This window comes from Eulemur rufifrons, chromosome 2 (assembly GCF_041146395.1).
Source record: "Eulemur rufifrons isolate Redbay chromosome 2, OSU_ERuf_1, whole genome shotgun sequence".
Classification (NCBI taxonomy): Eukaryota; Metazoa; Chordata; class Mammalia; order Primates; family Lemuridae; genus Eulemur; species Eulemur rufifrons.
This window is the reverse complement of record NC_090984.1, coordinates 22,375,128-22,388,239: the sequence shown is the minus strand read 5'-3', so window position 1 is coordinate 22,388,239 and position 13,112 is coordinate 22,375,128. Positions and strand designations below refer to the sequence as shown.

Sequence of the window (13,112 nt, the reverse complement as noted above, 5' to 3'; positions counted from 1 at the left end):
AAGAAAATGTATGTCAGGATAATGGTTACCTCTAGGGTGGATAGGGAGGGGGCATGGATATTGACTGGGAAAGGGGCATGAGGAAGTTTTCTGGGGTGCTGGAAATGTTACGTATGTTGATCTGAGGGCTGGTTACGTGAGTGGATATGGAAGTACAAATGCAGTGAGTTGTATACTTAAGATTAATGCGCTGTATGTAAGGTAGACCCACCCAGTGGGAGTTGGAGGTAGAGGGCTTAAGGTCAGTCCAGTATAGGATATTGGCACGTCCTTGCCTCTGTCCTGTCTCGTGAAACAGTCGAACGACAAACTACACTGCAGACTGCCAGACACTGCTGTCAGTTTCTCAGAGGGAGATATTTTCTACATAAACAAATCAGGGAAAATAATCACCAGTCATTTCTTTGCCCGTTTCTGGGCAGCGGGACTAGAGCAGGGCAAGAATTAATATGCAGAGGAGTGGTCAGGAGGCCCACCTGCCTGTACATGTTCCCTGCTTAACATGGGTCCTACCTCTTCTAGGCTCATTGGTCAGCTTTCTTGACAGTCAGACTATGGAAATGATTAATGAGCTTTTTCAAAGCCCGGAAAGCAGCAAGGGTCCCTGGCAGGGCCACGCCCTGGGTCCTGGGCCCTCGCCCCTGGCCAGTAGGCAGGAAGGCAGCCTAGTGAGTCTGTCTGGAGTCCCTCCCCTGATTGCTTCTGGTCTTCGCTAGAACGTGCCCACTCTCTGCAATCTCCCGTCTTTGTCTCCAGAGCCAGAGGAGGCCATCTCTTCTCCTTCTGCCCTCACCCCTACCCGCAGCTACATCTCTGTTTTCTGAGTGGTAGGAAAGAAAGCAAAGTGCCAGGGAGCAGCTTTTGTTTGGCTGCATCTGCACTGGAAGCTCCTGGTCGCAGCAGCCTCGGCTGCTAGTGCCAGGCCCAGCAGAATTCCCACCAACAAGGGCTGAAGCCCCAGGAGCCCTGCCAGCCTCACTGGGCCTGTGGCCCTCATAAAAGCCTTTTACATCCGTCCCTGGGGCTGCCTTGGGCTCCCTGGCTGAAATCTGATAAGGGCCCTCTTTGTTACAACTGTCAGTCTCCTTTATTGAGGAGGGAACTGGAGACCAGCGGCACTTCTTGGGGTACAGATAAGGCCCTGGATTCCTGTCAGAGAGAGCATGATTAATTACCCTCAATCCCAGCTCCTGCTTTGATAGCAGTGACTGACAGTCCACAGGCTTCCCCATCAGGTGCTCACCCGCCTCTGGGAGGCGTGATGGGGGCAGAGATTCAGTCTCCTGCAGGGCCAACACCAGTGACCCACAAAGAACTCTTCGGTGGGTGTTTGCCTCCTTCCTGGCACTCTGCAGGTTGCTTTTATATTTCTTGTGAACAGAGGCCTGTCTCTCTCAGGTGAAGAGCCTCCTTAGAGGAAGATAAAATGCAGCCCAGAGACCCCCTGCTCCCTTCCCTGAAAGGCTGTGGAAGGAGCCATTGCTTGAGGCAGGCGAGAATCCCACTGGACCACCAGTGCCATTGCTTGTGGAGATGAACTTCATGGACCTGGTCTTAAGCCACATACGGGGCCTTCACAGACAAGATCCCAAACCATCTGTTTGTTTCAAGGTCATTTGGCAACATTATTCCATAATTAAGACAAGTTCCTAAAATCAAGCTAAACATACGCTGTCCTAAGCATATGCCCTAAGCAGTTCTCAGTCTGATAAGTCACATTCTATGTGACTATAAAGAGGCTAGTTTTTAATGAAATTTTTACAACTGTAACAGTGTTGTCCTTCAAAGAAACCATCCCAAATGGGAAGACAGTCAGTCCAATAACTCCTCAAAATGAATTTGTAATTCCTTTCTGGGGAGTTGCCTTCAGAGGCAGTTTGAGCCACACGAGAAAACCTGTCAGGATTTGTGTCCATACCTTCAGTCAAAAATAGTGTAAACAGCCTGGTCCCTTCATCCTTTTCACCTGGCTTGCCTCCAAATGAATGATGGCCATTTCTAAAAGGAAAACATATTCTCTATGTGTGAAGATTTGTCACCATTTAAGAGATCCAAAAGAATCTAGTGCAAACTCTGAAAGCTATTCACAGATGGAGTTCCAAAGCCATGTGGTATCTGGCTGTCCAAGGTGACCTTCTGAAGGACAGCACTTCTTCGGCTGGGTAAGCCCTGCTGTGCTGGTTCAGCACGCCGCCACATGTGTTCTGTGCCTGTCACACATCGAGCCGCCTTCTGCTCTTCAGCACCTGTCATCCCTTCCCTTTGACCCCACTCTATGGAGTCAAAGTTTCTTTGCCATCTCAAAATCCCCAACTCTCCATCCATTCTTCTCCTGTTGCTGGTTTTCTTATCGTGGGACCTGGAAGGAAGCAAAGAGCTTAACCACTCTGGGCCTCAGTTCCCCCATCTGTTTAATAAGGGTCATGACCCTAATGGCCCATGCTAGGACCTGGGAAGAGAAGGTGACTTCTGTTCAGGGGGCTATCAGCATTAGACACTTACAGCTAGTCTCCCGCAGGCACACCACAGGCAGGAAGCAAATGTACTTCAAGATACCCAGTTGAGCTGGGCGCAGTGGTGCATGCCTGTAGCCCCAGCTACGCAGAAGGCTGAGGTAGGAGGATCGCTTGAGCCCAGAAGTTCAAGTCCAGCCTGGGCAACACAGCAAGATCCCATCTCTAATAAAAACCCATTTAACATAAAAAAAGATTCCCAATTGAGTTACCACAGAGCTGTTTGCTTTGACTCTGAGAAAGATTTTTTTTTTTAATGTGCATAGTAGGTTAATTTATTAACACTGTAATATTCAAGGCATGGTGAAGTAAAGACAATCTCTGCCCTCATAGAGCTAACAGTCCTCCTGGGATACCAAATGAACATATATGAAATAATCAGAGAATAATAATTTGCTGAACTTGTAGGGGTGTAATAGAAATTCTGAGAGGGAAAGAGCCACGTGAGCTGGGGTAGTTAGAAAATTCTTCCTGGAGAGGATAGACACGGAAGGACACTGGAGGATTTGAGTGGAGGCGGGCGATGTGAGGCTTGTGGAGGGAAAGTAAGGTAGAGGCAGAAATGAGCTTGGGTGGAGAGTGACAGTGAGAAGGCCCAATTAGCTGGAGTGAGAGTGAGTTGTCGGGGTCTGCCGGAAATCCTTCACACGTGATCTTTTAAGGGAGTGTCAGAGACGTAGGTCACGAATGGACATGTAGGGTAGGATAGGTAAGCAATAGGAAGAGTCTCTGTAGGTTTTTAGACAGGGAAGCAAGATGGTGGAAATAGTATTTTAATAAGATTGGCTGCGCTGTGCAAGTTGGACGTATGGATAAGAAGCAGCTGGGCTGCTGCAGGCATCTAATTGTGAGCCCACGAGGGCCTCGTCCAGAGTGGCAACTGCGGCCTGGAAAGGAAGACGCCTTTGAAAGGTACCTCAAAGGATGAATCTGTGGAGCCTCCTAACAACCTAAAAGTGGACTTTAAAGAGAGAAGAGATGCCAGTGCTGAAGTTCCTGGGTAACCTCAGAAAATGATGGTGTTGCTAGAACAAAATGGAAGTGATAGGAAAGGGGAGCTAGTTTAATGGGTTGAAGGGAGCCCAGTGTGAACGTTCTGACTTGGAAGGGAACAGGTCACACATGTGAAGATGCCCTGGAAGCTTCTGGAAATGTGAGCTTAGAGGGCATTGCAGGGGGACTTTGGGAGTGGTCCTCCCAGACTGTCCAGGTGATGCCATGGAAGGTGTAGACTCACCAAGGTTGTGATGTGCCTGGGCAGACAGGCCTCCAAAAGGAGGTGGACATTAGCCTGTCCTGCCCGGGGCCAGTTCTGCCGCATCAGGCTTTTGTCTTTATGGTAGGGGGAAGATAGACTGTCTAGAACAGCACATGAAGAAATTAACCGACACGTGGGCTATGTGTTTTAGCAATATGCCAGTGATCCTCTGATATTTTTATCTATGAATTTGTGGCTCTAATTCCATGACACCTTTGTGTTTGATCTCCAAAGACCCTCTAGTTAAGACAAAGGTCTTGGAGATCAGTAGCTCCCTCCCCACACCTAGAAAAAAGACCTGGTTATGCCTGTAATCCCAGTGCTTTGAGAGGCCAAGGCAGGAAGATCACTTGAGGCCAGGAGTTTGAGATCAGCCTAGGCAACATAGCAAGAGCCCATTTCTATAAAATTTTTAAAAAATTAGCCAGGTGTGGTGGTGTGCACCTATAGTGCTAGCTATTAATACTTGGGAGGCTGAGGCAGGAGGATACCTTGAGCCTAGGAGTTTGAGGCTACAGTGGCTCACGCCTGTAATCCCAACACTTTGGGAGGCCGAGGCAGAGGAAGATTGCTTGAGGGCAGGAGTTCAAGACCAGCCTAGGCAACATAGCTGATGCCCTGACTCTACAAAAAATTTAAAAACTAGCTGGGTGTGGTGGCGTGTGCCTGTAGTCCTAGCTACGTGGGAAGCTGAGGTGGGAGGATCACTTGAGCCTAGGAGTTTGAGGCTGTAGTGAGCCATGATGATGATACTAGACTCCAGCCTTGGTGACAGAATGGGGGAAAAAAAAATCTGGTGAGGCTGCCATTCCTTTAGGGGAAGGAAGCAGGAGGAGCAGAAACAAGCAGCAGTTCTCTGCTCAAGCTGGCCCAACATCCACCCGGCCGCTCAGTGAGACCTCGGTGGGAGGAGGCAAGACAGAGGAGCAGCAGTCTGTATACAGTAAAAGGAGTTGCCATCAAAAGGCAACAAGTCTCATACCCTGCCCCGGACGGTGACCCTTCCCTGTGGAATTCTCCCCTCTGACCTCCAGATCATTAATCCTGAGGCTGCCAAATGACAGTCATCCATCATGCCTCCTGACAAGCATCCCAGCCGGCTGTGAAAGGACCCTGCCCCGCCCTCCCTGCCTCCCCTGGTGCTCATTAGTAGCCCTTCCTGCTCGGTGCCAGGTTTCCTAATCAAGTCCCTGGCTCCTCTCACTTCCCCTCGGGGCCAGTGGGCGGAAGCTGCTCTGACCCTCCCTCTTTCAGAGGCCAGGGAGGGGGTGGAGTGATTAGTGGGGAGAGAATTGTTGAGTGGCTTTTCATTCCCTTGGAGACCAGTGTGTCCAGCGGCTCCTTTGCCATGGTGGGGCCCACAGGAGAGAAAGAAACCATCTCTCCGTCGTGCGGCAGGAGAGGAGAAAGCAGGTGGTATGTAAATGAGCACACTGTTACAGACCGTATGGAGAGCTACCAGAGAGAAGCCCAGGGAGCTGTCCAGGGGCATGACGAGGCAAGGCCTCCCCTCCTAGGGAGTCAGGGAAGGCTTCCTAGAGGAGGTGGCCACTGCATGGAGTCTGAAGGCTCCAGAGGAGTGTAAGCTGCCAGATCATTGGGAAATAGTCCCAAATTGCCCTGCTAGAAAAAAACAAACAAAACCTACCTTTGAAATCATCTAGTCCTCTTATTTATAGATGGGAAGACAGGACCAGAAAGGCTAAGTGTTTTGCCAAAGGCCACACACAGCCTGTGAGTTGGACCTGTTCTTCCACTCATCCCAAAGGGAACTGACAGCTGGTCTGATAGCATTCAGGTTTGGGGCGCTGAGTCAAACTACCCTTCCAAATAGGTTCGTGAGCATTATTTCCACTCAGCTAAAGATGAGCGTACGCAGATGTCTTCTTTCTCAGCTTGGTGATGACACAACCCTCTATTTCTCTTGTTGGACGACCACAGGGACCCCCATCAACCGAATCCCCATCATGGCCAAGCAGATCCTGGACCTGTACATGCTGTATAAGCTGGTGACCGAGAAGGGGGGCCTGGTGGAGATCATCAACAAGAAGATCTGGAGGGAGATCACCAAAGGCCTGAACCTGCCCACGTCCATCACCAGCGCCGCCTTCACCCTCAGGACCCAGTGAGTGGCCAGGGCCTGCGGGCAGGAAGTGAGGCTGGAGAGAGGGGATGTTTTAGCCTAGAGGACAGGAAGGAAGGAAATGCCATTGTACAGTCAGCCAGAGAAGTGGAATTTCTGAAACAATGGGGAGCTTTCTGAGATGAGTCTGTCACTAGACCAAGTAATACTGAGAGCTGCCATTTATCGAGCGCCTCCCGTGTGCTGCTGCGTTAGCGTCTGTCTCGTTTAAACCTCACAGTCAAGCCTGTAAGGTAGGTGTTTCCCCGTTTTCCAGATTACAGAAAGTCTTCAAGGTTAAACAACTCGGCCAAGGCCATACAACCAGTAAGTAGTACAGCCGAGATTCAGACCTGGGCTTCTGTCTCTGAAGTCAGTGCTCTTCCCGGGACATCATCTCCAGGCAGCACCTCCACCCCAAGTGGGCCTTCTCACCTGACATTCAGCTTGCCCAGCAACAGAGGACCCAGAGGAAGGCAGGCAGGCAGGCCCCGTTGGATTGGCAACCTGTTTTTGTTACCATTTGAGTTAATTACAAGGGTGATGGAAGCAGTGAAACCAAAGTAGCACTAGAGAATGAGGGCCAGAGGGGAGTCTGTTCTTCTGGAACGTTCTGGAAGTTGCTCTGTGAAGAATATGGAATGAACAGCTGACATATCAGGTAGCATGTTGTGGCCTTGTTGAAAAGTATTAATAGAAGGGTTTTATCTATTGGAACTGTTCCAGCAGAAGTTGGGGACAGAGCCATAACCAGAATAGCAAGGTTCTTGGGTAAAGAACTGCTTCTTGGGACATAGGACACAAAGGACAGCACATCTAGGTACCACGCACGATGGGAAGAATTGCTTCTCTCCGACCAGCCTAACTCGGAATGGTTAGGGAATCAAGGAGCCAGAACGGCATTGCAAAACCTGGGCTTGATTTCTCGCAGGCACTGAAAAGGCACCAAAACAAATGTGACAATGTCAACTAAGATGTTACCTATTTTCTTTAATGAACAATGCTTCAAATTTGAGCACTGTTTAGGATTTAGCAGCAGCTAGCGGAGCCTGGGCCAGAGTGTCCATCGATCCCGGACGTCTCTGCCAAGTGCATCAGAGGTGCCCTAGAGGCCTGCCCAACAGAGACAGCTTCCAGAGACTCAGCCACCTGAACCGGGAGGTGTCTGGTGCTGTGTTTTGTTGGCTCATTCTTGCTTCCATCCTTTCCTCCAGGTACATGAAGTATCTATACGCCTATGAGTGTGAGAAGAAAGCCCTGAGCTCCCCAGCTGAGCTCCAGGCAGCCATTGATGGCAACCGGAGGGAGGGCCGACGGCCCAGCTACAGCTCCTCCCTCTTCGGCTACTCACCCGCTGCTGCCACTGCCGCTGCCGCTGCCGGGGCCCCCGCCCTTCTCTCCCCACCCAAAATCCGCTTCCCCATCCTCGGGCTTGGCTCCAGCAGTGGCACCAATACCAGCAGCCCTCGGATACCGCCAGCAGCCACTCTCAGGAAAGGTCAGCAAGCCCTTGGGGGAGGAAGGGAGCTCAGGGTCTCTGTGTCCAGGGTTGGAGTTTTTGGGTGAGAGGATCGATTGTGGATTGGTCCAGTTTCAGTTCCTTCGCAGGTGATGGAGTCCCTGTGACAACAGTGCCCGTGCCAAATCGCCTGGCTGTGCCTGTGGCGCTGGCAGGCCAGCAGGCCAGTGCTCGGACCTCCACGCTGGAGCAGCTGCGGGAGCGGCTGGAGTCAGGGGAGCCTCCTGAGAAGAAGGCATCGAGGCTGTCGGAGGAGGAGCAGCGCCTGGTGCAGCAGGCCTTCCAGCGCAACTTCTTCAGCATGGCGCGGCAGCTCCCCATGAAAATCAGGATCAACGGCAGGGGTGAGCCCAGCACAGGGCGGGCTCTTCCCTTCCTGATGAATGCCAAACCCTGGCCCCACTGAAGGCCCATTCACGCACGCCTCCCGGGACCAGTGGGGGCTGGGGGCAGTTGGAGGTAGTACTCCCAGCCTGGAAAGGGCCCCTCCGGGTTCTGCTTTCCAGGCTCCCAGAAGGGTCTAGAGGCCAGAAGAGAGCCATGTGGGCTTGCTGTGGCCACTGAGATCTCAGTTCACCAAGCCGAGGTGGTTTGCCTGGGGACCACAAATTGCCTCAGGCAGTGCCCTGTTCTCTAGCAAGAAGGAAAAGCAGTTGCTCAAGGAGGAGCCAGAGCCCTCCAGAGACAGCTGCTGTGCTTGTCTCCTGCCAGCCTTTTGATCTGTCTAAATTAAAGGGCTCGGCCTTCACCGCAGCACCTCGCCGGATGTAGGCAAGAGCAGGGCACCGCCGGCAGGTCTGGGAGGAAGATACCCCGGCATTCAGGGGCTAGAGTTGCCTCGGGCTGGACGGTGGGGCCCCAGCGACCCTTAGGAACATCAGAGGGAAGGAGGAAATGCGAGTTTGGCAGCATAACTGACGTGTTCTCCCTTCTCCTCTGCATTTTTCTAGTGCCCCACCTTCTCTTCCCCAAGGCGCGCTCTCCGTTTCCCTTGTTCCTCTTTCTCCCTGTCCCCTCGCACGGGCCCTCTTTGCCATTCCTGCCCTTGACTCTGCCTCAGAGCAAACCTGCAGGAGCACGTGTGGGGAGGGGTCAGGTGTGAAGGGAGCTGGCGCCTGTTCCCAGGCAGCCCCACCCTGCCCCACTGACCGCTAGGTGAGGAGCGGAAGGGAGCTGGGAGGCCGCCCACGGAGCGAGGGGCTAATAGAAAGGGCAGCTCACCTGGAAGAGTGAATTCCAGGCACTCCCTGTGGTGAGCGGGCAGAGGCCCTGTGTGCCAGCACCTGTAGCCTTCCACAAACGCCGGCTGCCCATGTGGGCATGGTGGCCAGGTGTTGGGGACACAGGCCCCTCTCCTCAAGGGACTCACAGTCAAGGGGAAGGCGTCCAGGTGAGTGCTCAGGGCTGGGGCTGGGGCTTGTGGATCTGATTTCCTGGGCCTGGTGTGTAGTGCGTGCTCAGTTAGGGTTTGCCTAGCTGCCTTGTGTTGGTGCACAGCTGTGGAGCCGGGGTCGGCCTCCTTGCTGGCTGGGGGCCCTTTTCTGAGAGTAGAGGTGTGGGGGAAATGAACTGGTTCGGTGGAGGGAGCCAGCAGCAGGAGGCTGGCGAGCCTGGGTTCTTCTGCCGCAATGTGCACTCAGGAGGTTACACAGACGCTTTCTAACGGTGTGAGGCCTTGGCCTGGAGTGTCGGGCAGCACCAGCGAGAGCAGCAGGAATGCTGAGGAAAGCTTGACCAGGCCCGCTTTCTCCTTGTCCCCAGCAGAAGACAGAGCGGAGACCTCAGCGGCAGCACTGAACCTGACCACGAGCAGCATTGGGAGCATTAACATGTCCGTGGACATCGACGGCACCACCTATGCGGGTGAGACCCTGGGGTTTGGGGAGAGGCCCACGCGGTGGCAGCCAGCCACAGGGGCAGCCCCCTGGCTGGCCCTGCCTGTTGCCCTCATGTCTGAACACCTCCCAGGGTGTCTGCCTCGTCTCGGGGTTGCAACGGTAAAGTGGCCCTTGTGGACTAGCAGAGGCTGCGGATTGTTACCAGCACAGCCGGCCTCCTCTTTGACAGGAGCCCTTCGCTGACCCTTGCAGACCAGTGGTGGTCCGGTCACTGAAGGAGTCAGGCAGTGTGCACCGTGCCCCGGTCCTCTAAGGCACAGGTCTCTTTCTCCGACCGTGGTTTGCTGTTCTCTTCCTTTTGTAGTACACACTCATACCACGTCACCTGCCATTCCCTTCCTCTAAAACGGACCGAGGACTGATGTGCAGGCAGAGGGATCTGCGTGCAGCAGGGTCAGCCTACATTTCTAGGATGTTTTCCCTCCAGCCTTTCACAGCTTCCTCTCCCTTAGACCTAACTTGGCAACAGCTTCTTGTTGGTTGATTGGTTTAGCACCTTTCCCAAGTCTTTCCAAGGCGTTCGTAGAAGTATCAGTCCTGTCCCACTTCCATTTCATTGGTTTAGGGAGGAGCTTGGGAACAAACCCAGCTGACTCTCGTAAGCACAACTTGGTGAGTGGGTCCTCGAGAGCTAGCCCAGGGCACCCCAACTATTTTGCCGGGTGGAGAATGTGGGCCAGCCTCTCCAGTGGAGAGGGTCGGGAGCCCTACAGCTTCTCCCTCCACCACAGCGGGGGCATTTTTTAGGCCTGCTCCCATTCTAGGGCTACATTCGCTCAGAACACCATCCTGCAGGCCCCACGGGGGCCCCCTCACGCCCTGCATCTCTGTTGGGCAGCCTGCCACAGGCGTGGGCGGGGATGGGCAGGGAAGGGGTGGGATGCCAGGCTGGCTTGCCAGGGGCCACATTCAGGGGTCTCTGCCTGACACGAGAGGCCCCTAGAGGAGGCAGGGCCTGGCACCCTGTGCTGTCTGTGGAAGTGCAGTTGCCCAGGCCAGGAGCGTGGAGGGAGGGCGTTCCTGAGAGCCCCTCACCATCCTCACCCTCCCTGAGTAACCTCTCCTGCACAGCTGCTCTCCTGCCCGTCCTTGCTGCCACTCTTGGAGCAATTCCTTCTTCCCCTCCCCTGTCACCCGTATTCCCCCCACCCCATGGGGAGAGTGTTCTCAAATGCAGATCTGATGTCCTTCTGCTGCTCAGCACTTTCTGGGCCTCCCCCACCTCTCCAGGTAACACCCGCACTTCCTAAGGGGCACACAAGGCCCTGATGCAGCCCTTGCCGCAACACCCTTCTTAATTTGGCCACTTTTCCTAACAGCCCAGCCATGCTCCCCCCCGAAGCCTTTTCCTGGCCAGCCTTCCCCTGCCCCCCCGAACCCACCTTGTAGTCCCACAACACCCTGGGTACACCTGTCTCAGAGCAGTTAGGACATTTCAGCAAAATCACTCTGTGGACATGTCTGTCCCCCTTACCAGCTCATAAGCACCTGAAGGCAGGACGGCATCGGGGACGTCTGTCACCCCCAGTGCAGTGTCTGCAGCAGAGCTAGGCCAGCAGCGAATACCTGCTGAAGTGAGCTGACCGCCCCTTCTCTCCCCTCTGCCCGCTCCCGCCTCCCCTCCCCCACCCAGGTGTGCTGTTTGCCCAGAAGCCTGTGGTCCACCTCATCGCGGGGTCTGCTCCCCAGAGCCTGGGCAGCGCCAGCAGCAGCAGCAGCTCCCACTGCTCGCCGAGTCCTACCTCGTCCCGGGGCACCCCCAGCGCAGAGCCCTCCACCAGCTGGTCCCTCTGACGGCTGGACCCCGCTTCCCACTCCCCACTCTCCTGCTGAGAGTGAAGGAAGTTGCTGCACAGAATTTACCTCATCTCACGGAGCCCGTGTGAACACCACTTGGCCAGACACTGCACGTTTGGACGTGTCCGTCTGTCCAGGCTCCATTCAGGTCCTGCTGTACTCTGGGGGCAGAGAGAGGCCGGAGGGGCAGGACAGGGCAGCGTTGTCCAATCAGGGATTGTCCTGGAGAACTGGACGGGGGTCTGTGGGCGTCCGGCTTTCTCCAGAGTTCCCCGGCCACCTCCCACCCCGGGGCACAGTGTATCGACAATCTGTAAGCCGACATAGGGCTGGAGGCCCTCCATTTCCCTTCCCCTTTAATTTATTTCCCTCCCCCTGCCTTCTGCCGTGACCCCAGGGTCACTAGTCTCTTCCCCTGCTCAGTCCCCCAGTTTTTAAGTCCCGTGTGGGGCTGTCAGGAGCCACGAGCACGCCTTCACGGTCCTTCTCTGCTGAGCATGGGATGCAGCCCTCCTAGCCCACCTTGCCTACTGTTTGGTTCCCAGGGTGTGGGTCCCTCAAATTCAGGTCTAGAATCAGTCCTCAGGGCCCCGTATCCCCCTTCAGTGGTCCCAAGAAGGAGCAGGTGAGGGTCACCTTCAGGTCCCAGGGCCCGCTGGGCATCTGCTGATGGGGGAGGCAGAGCCTCTGGGCTGTCCAGGCCCTGGCACCGGTTTCACGCGGACCCTTTTCTGACCCCCCCAAACCTCATGCTCCCCACTTGTCCTTGTTGGCCAGCTCTCCCAAGAGCAGCCCACTTGTCCCTTGCCCCCCCCTTCTCTCACGGGGCCATCTCAGCCCCACCATCCCCAAACGTGCCGATGTCAGGTTCATTGAAATACCTCAGATTTGTACTTGTTGATGTTTGATTCTTCAGGAAGTATTTGCATCTCTGAAATCTTTTTTATATGTGTTTTGCTGACTATTGTTTTTTATTTTAAAATTTTTATTGTTATTGTTGTAGCACCAAAGAAATGAAAACAGATGACCCCCAAAGCCAAGCAAGTGATTTGGTTCCCCCCAGTGGCCCTTCCCTAGAACCCCGGCGCGGCGCGGAGGCAGGGGAGGCAGGCGGGGGTGACGACTCAGGGATCTCAGTGACGGGGGAGGTAGAATGGAGAGACCGCTCTCACGCCAGTCGGGGCCTGAAACCGCACCAGTTCTGGAGAGGGTCCTTGACCTGTTTCCTGCCACCGCCCCCCCCCCACCCCCCGCAGGTGACCAGGGTGGGGGCAGGACATCTCCCCTTAGCCCAGCATTCCCAGCACAGGACACGTGGAGGCTGTGGGCCTTGCCCGTCCTGCTACGGCTTGAGCTGCCCCGGGGAATGTGGAGGTGCTGAGAAAACTCTGTCTCTCGCCTGGGGCCCTGGGGTGGGGCAGGTGCTCCTCTGTTGTGAAGAAAAGGTGATTCTTGCTCAAGGCCCGCTTCATCCGAGTAAGCCCTGAGAAGTTCAGTGGAACACCATCACTGTCGTCAGGCTGTGGTGGTGGGAGACGCCGGCCGCGTGTGACATGAGCGGTGTGTGGCGACACAGCTAGCATTCAGTCCTGTCTAGGAAAGGAAAGGGAAATCAAAAGCTTGAGCACAAAACAGATACCTCAGCCTGGTGAGCTGCAGCTCTGCTGGACTGCGTCTCCCCTCCCCAGCCCTCCACGCTCACACACTCACATGCATCCGACCCGTCCCCCGGGGCCGACCTTCCTCGGGCCTCAGAAGCCTTGCCCACCAGGCAAGTGGAAGGCATGGCGGAGAAAGGCATCCGCGATCTGATGCCGGTAAGGAGCCCCGTTGGCTGGCACTGGGCCTCCTCAAAGGTATCTCAGACATTAGGCCAGTGTGTCTTTCTCAGGATTTGGTCACGAAGGATGGACTTTACCCACCCAGAGGATGCAGGGACAGCACACTATGTCTTTCTGGTCATTGGATCCTCTCCCTTTCCCCAGGCAGCTTGCCTGACCTCACC

At 54.7% G+C, this 13,112-nt stretch overlaps 1 protein-coding gene across 1 annotated transcript in view; it reads left to right on the top strand.

Annotated features, from left to right (window-relative positions):
- Nucleotides 1-11,916, top strand: part of ARID3B (AT-rich interaction domain 3B) — a 47,386-nt gene extending 35,470 nt beyond the window's left edge. The window contains exons 5-9 of the mRNA XM_069481846.1: nucleotides 5,713-5,896; nucleotides 7,108-7,391; nucleotides 7,502-7,756; nucleotides 9,174-9,275; nucleotides 10,944-11,916. Of these exons, the coding sequence (XP_069337947.1) occupies nucleotides 5,713-5,896; nucleotides 7,108-7,391; nucleotides 7,502-7,756; nucleotides 9,174-9,275; nucleotides 10,944-11,104 (986 nt within the window). The 3' untranslated portion in view covers nucleotides 11,105-11,916. The remainder of the gene's footprint in view (nucleotides 1-5,712; nucleotides 5,897-7,107; nucleotides 7,392-7,501; nucleotides 7,757-9,173; nucleotides 9,276-10,943) is intronic.
- Nucleotides 11,917-13,112: the final 1,196 nt, after the last annotated feature.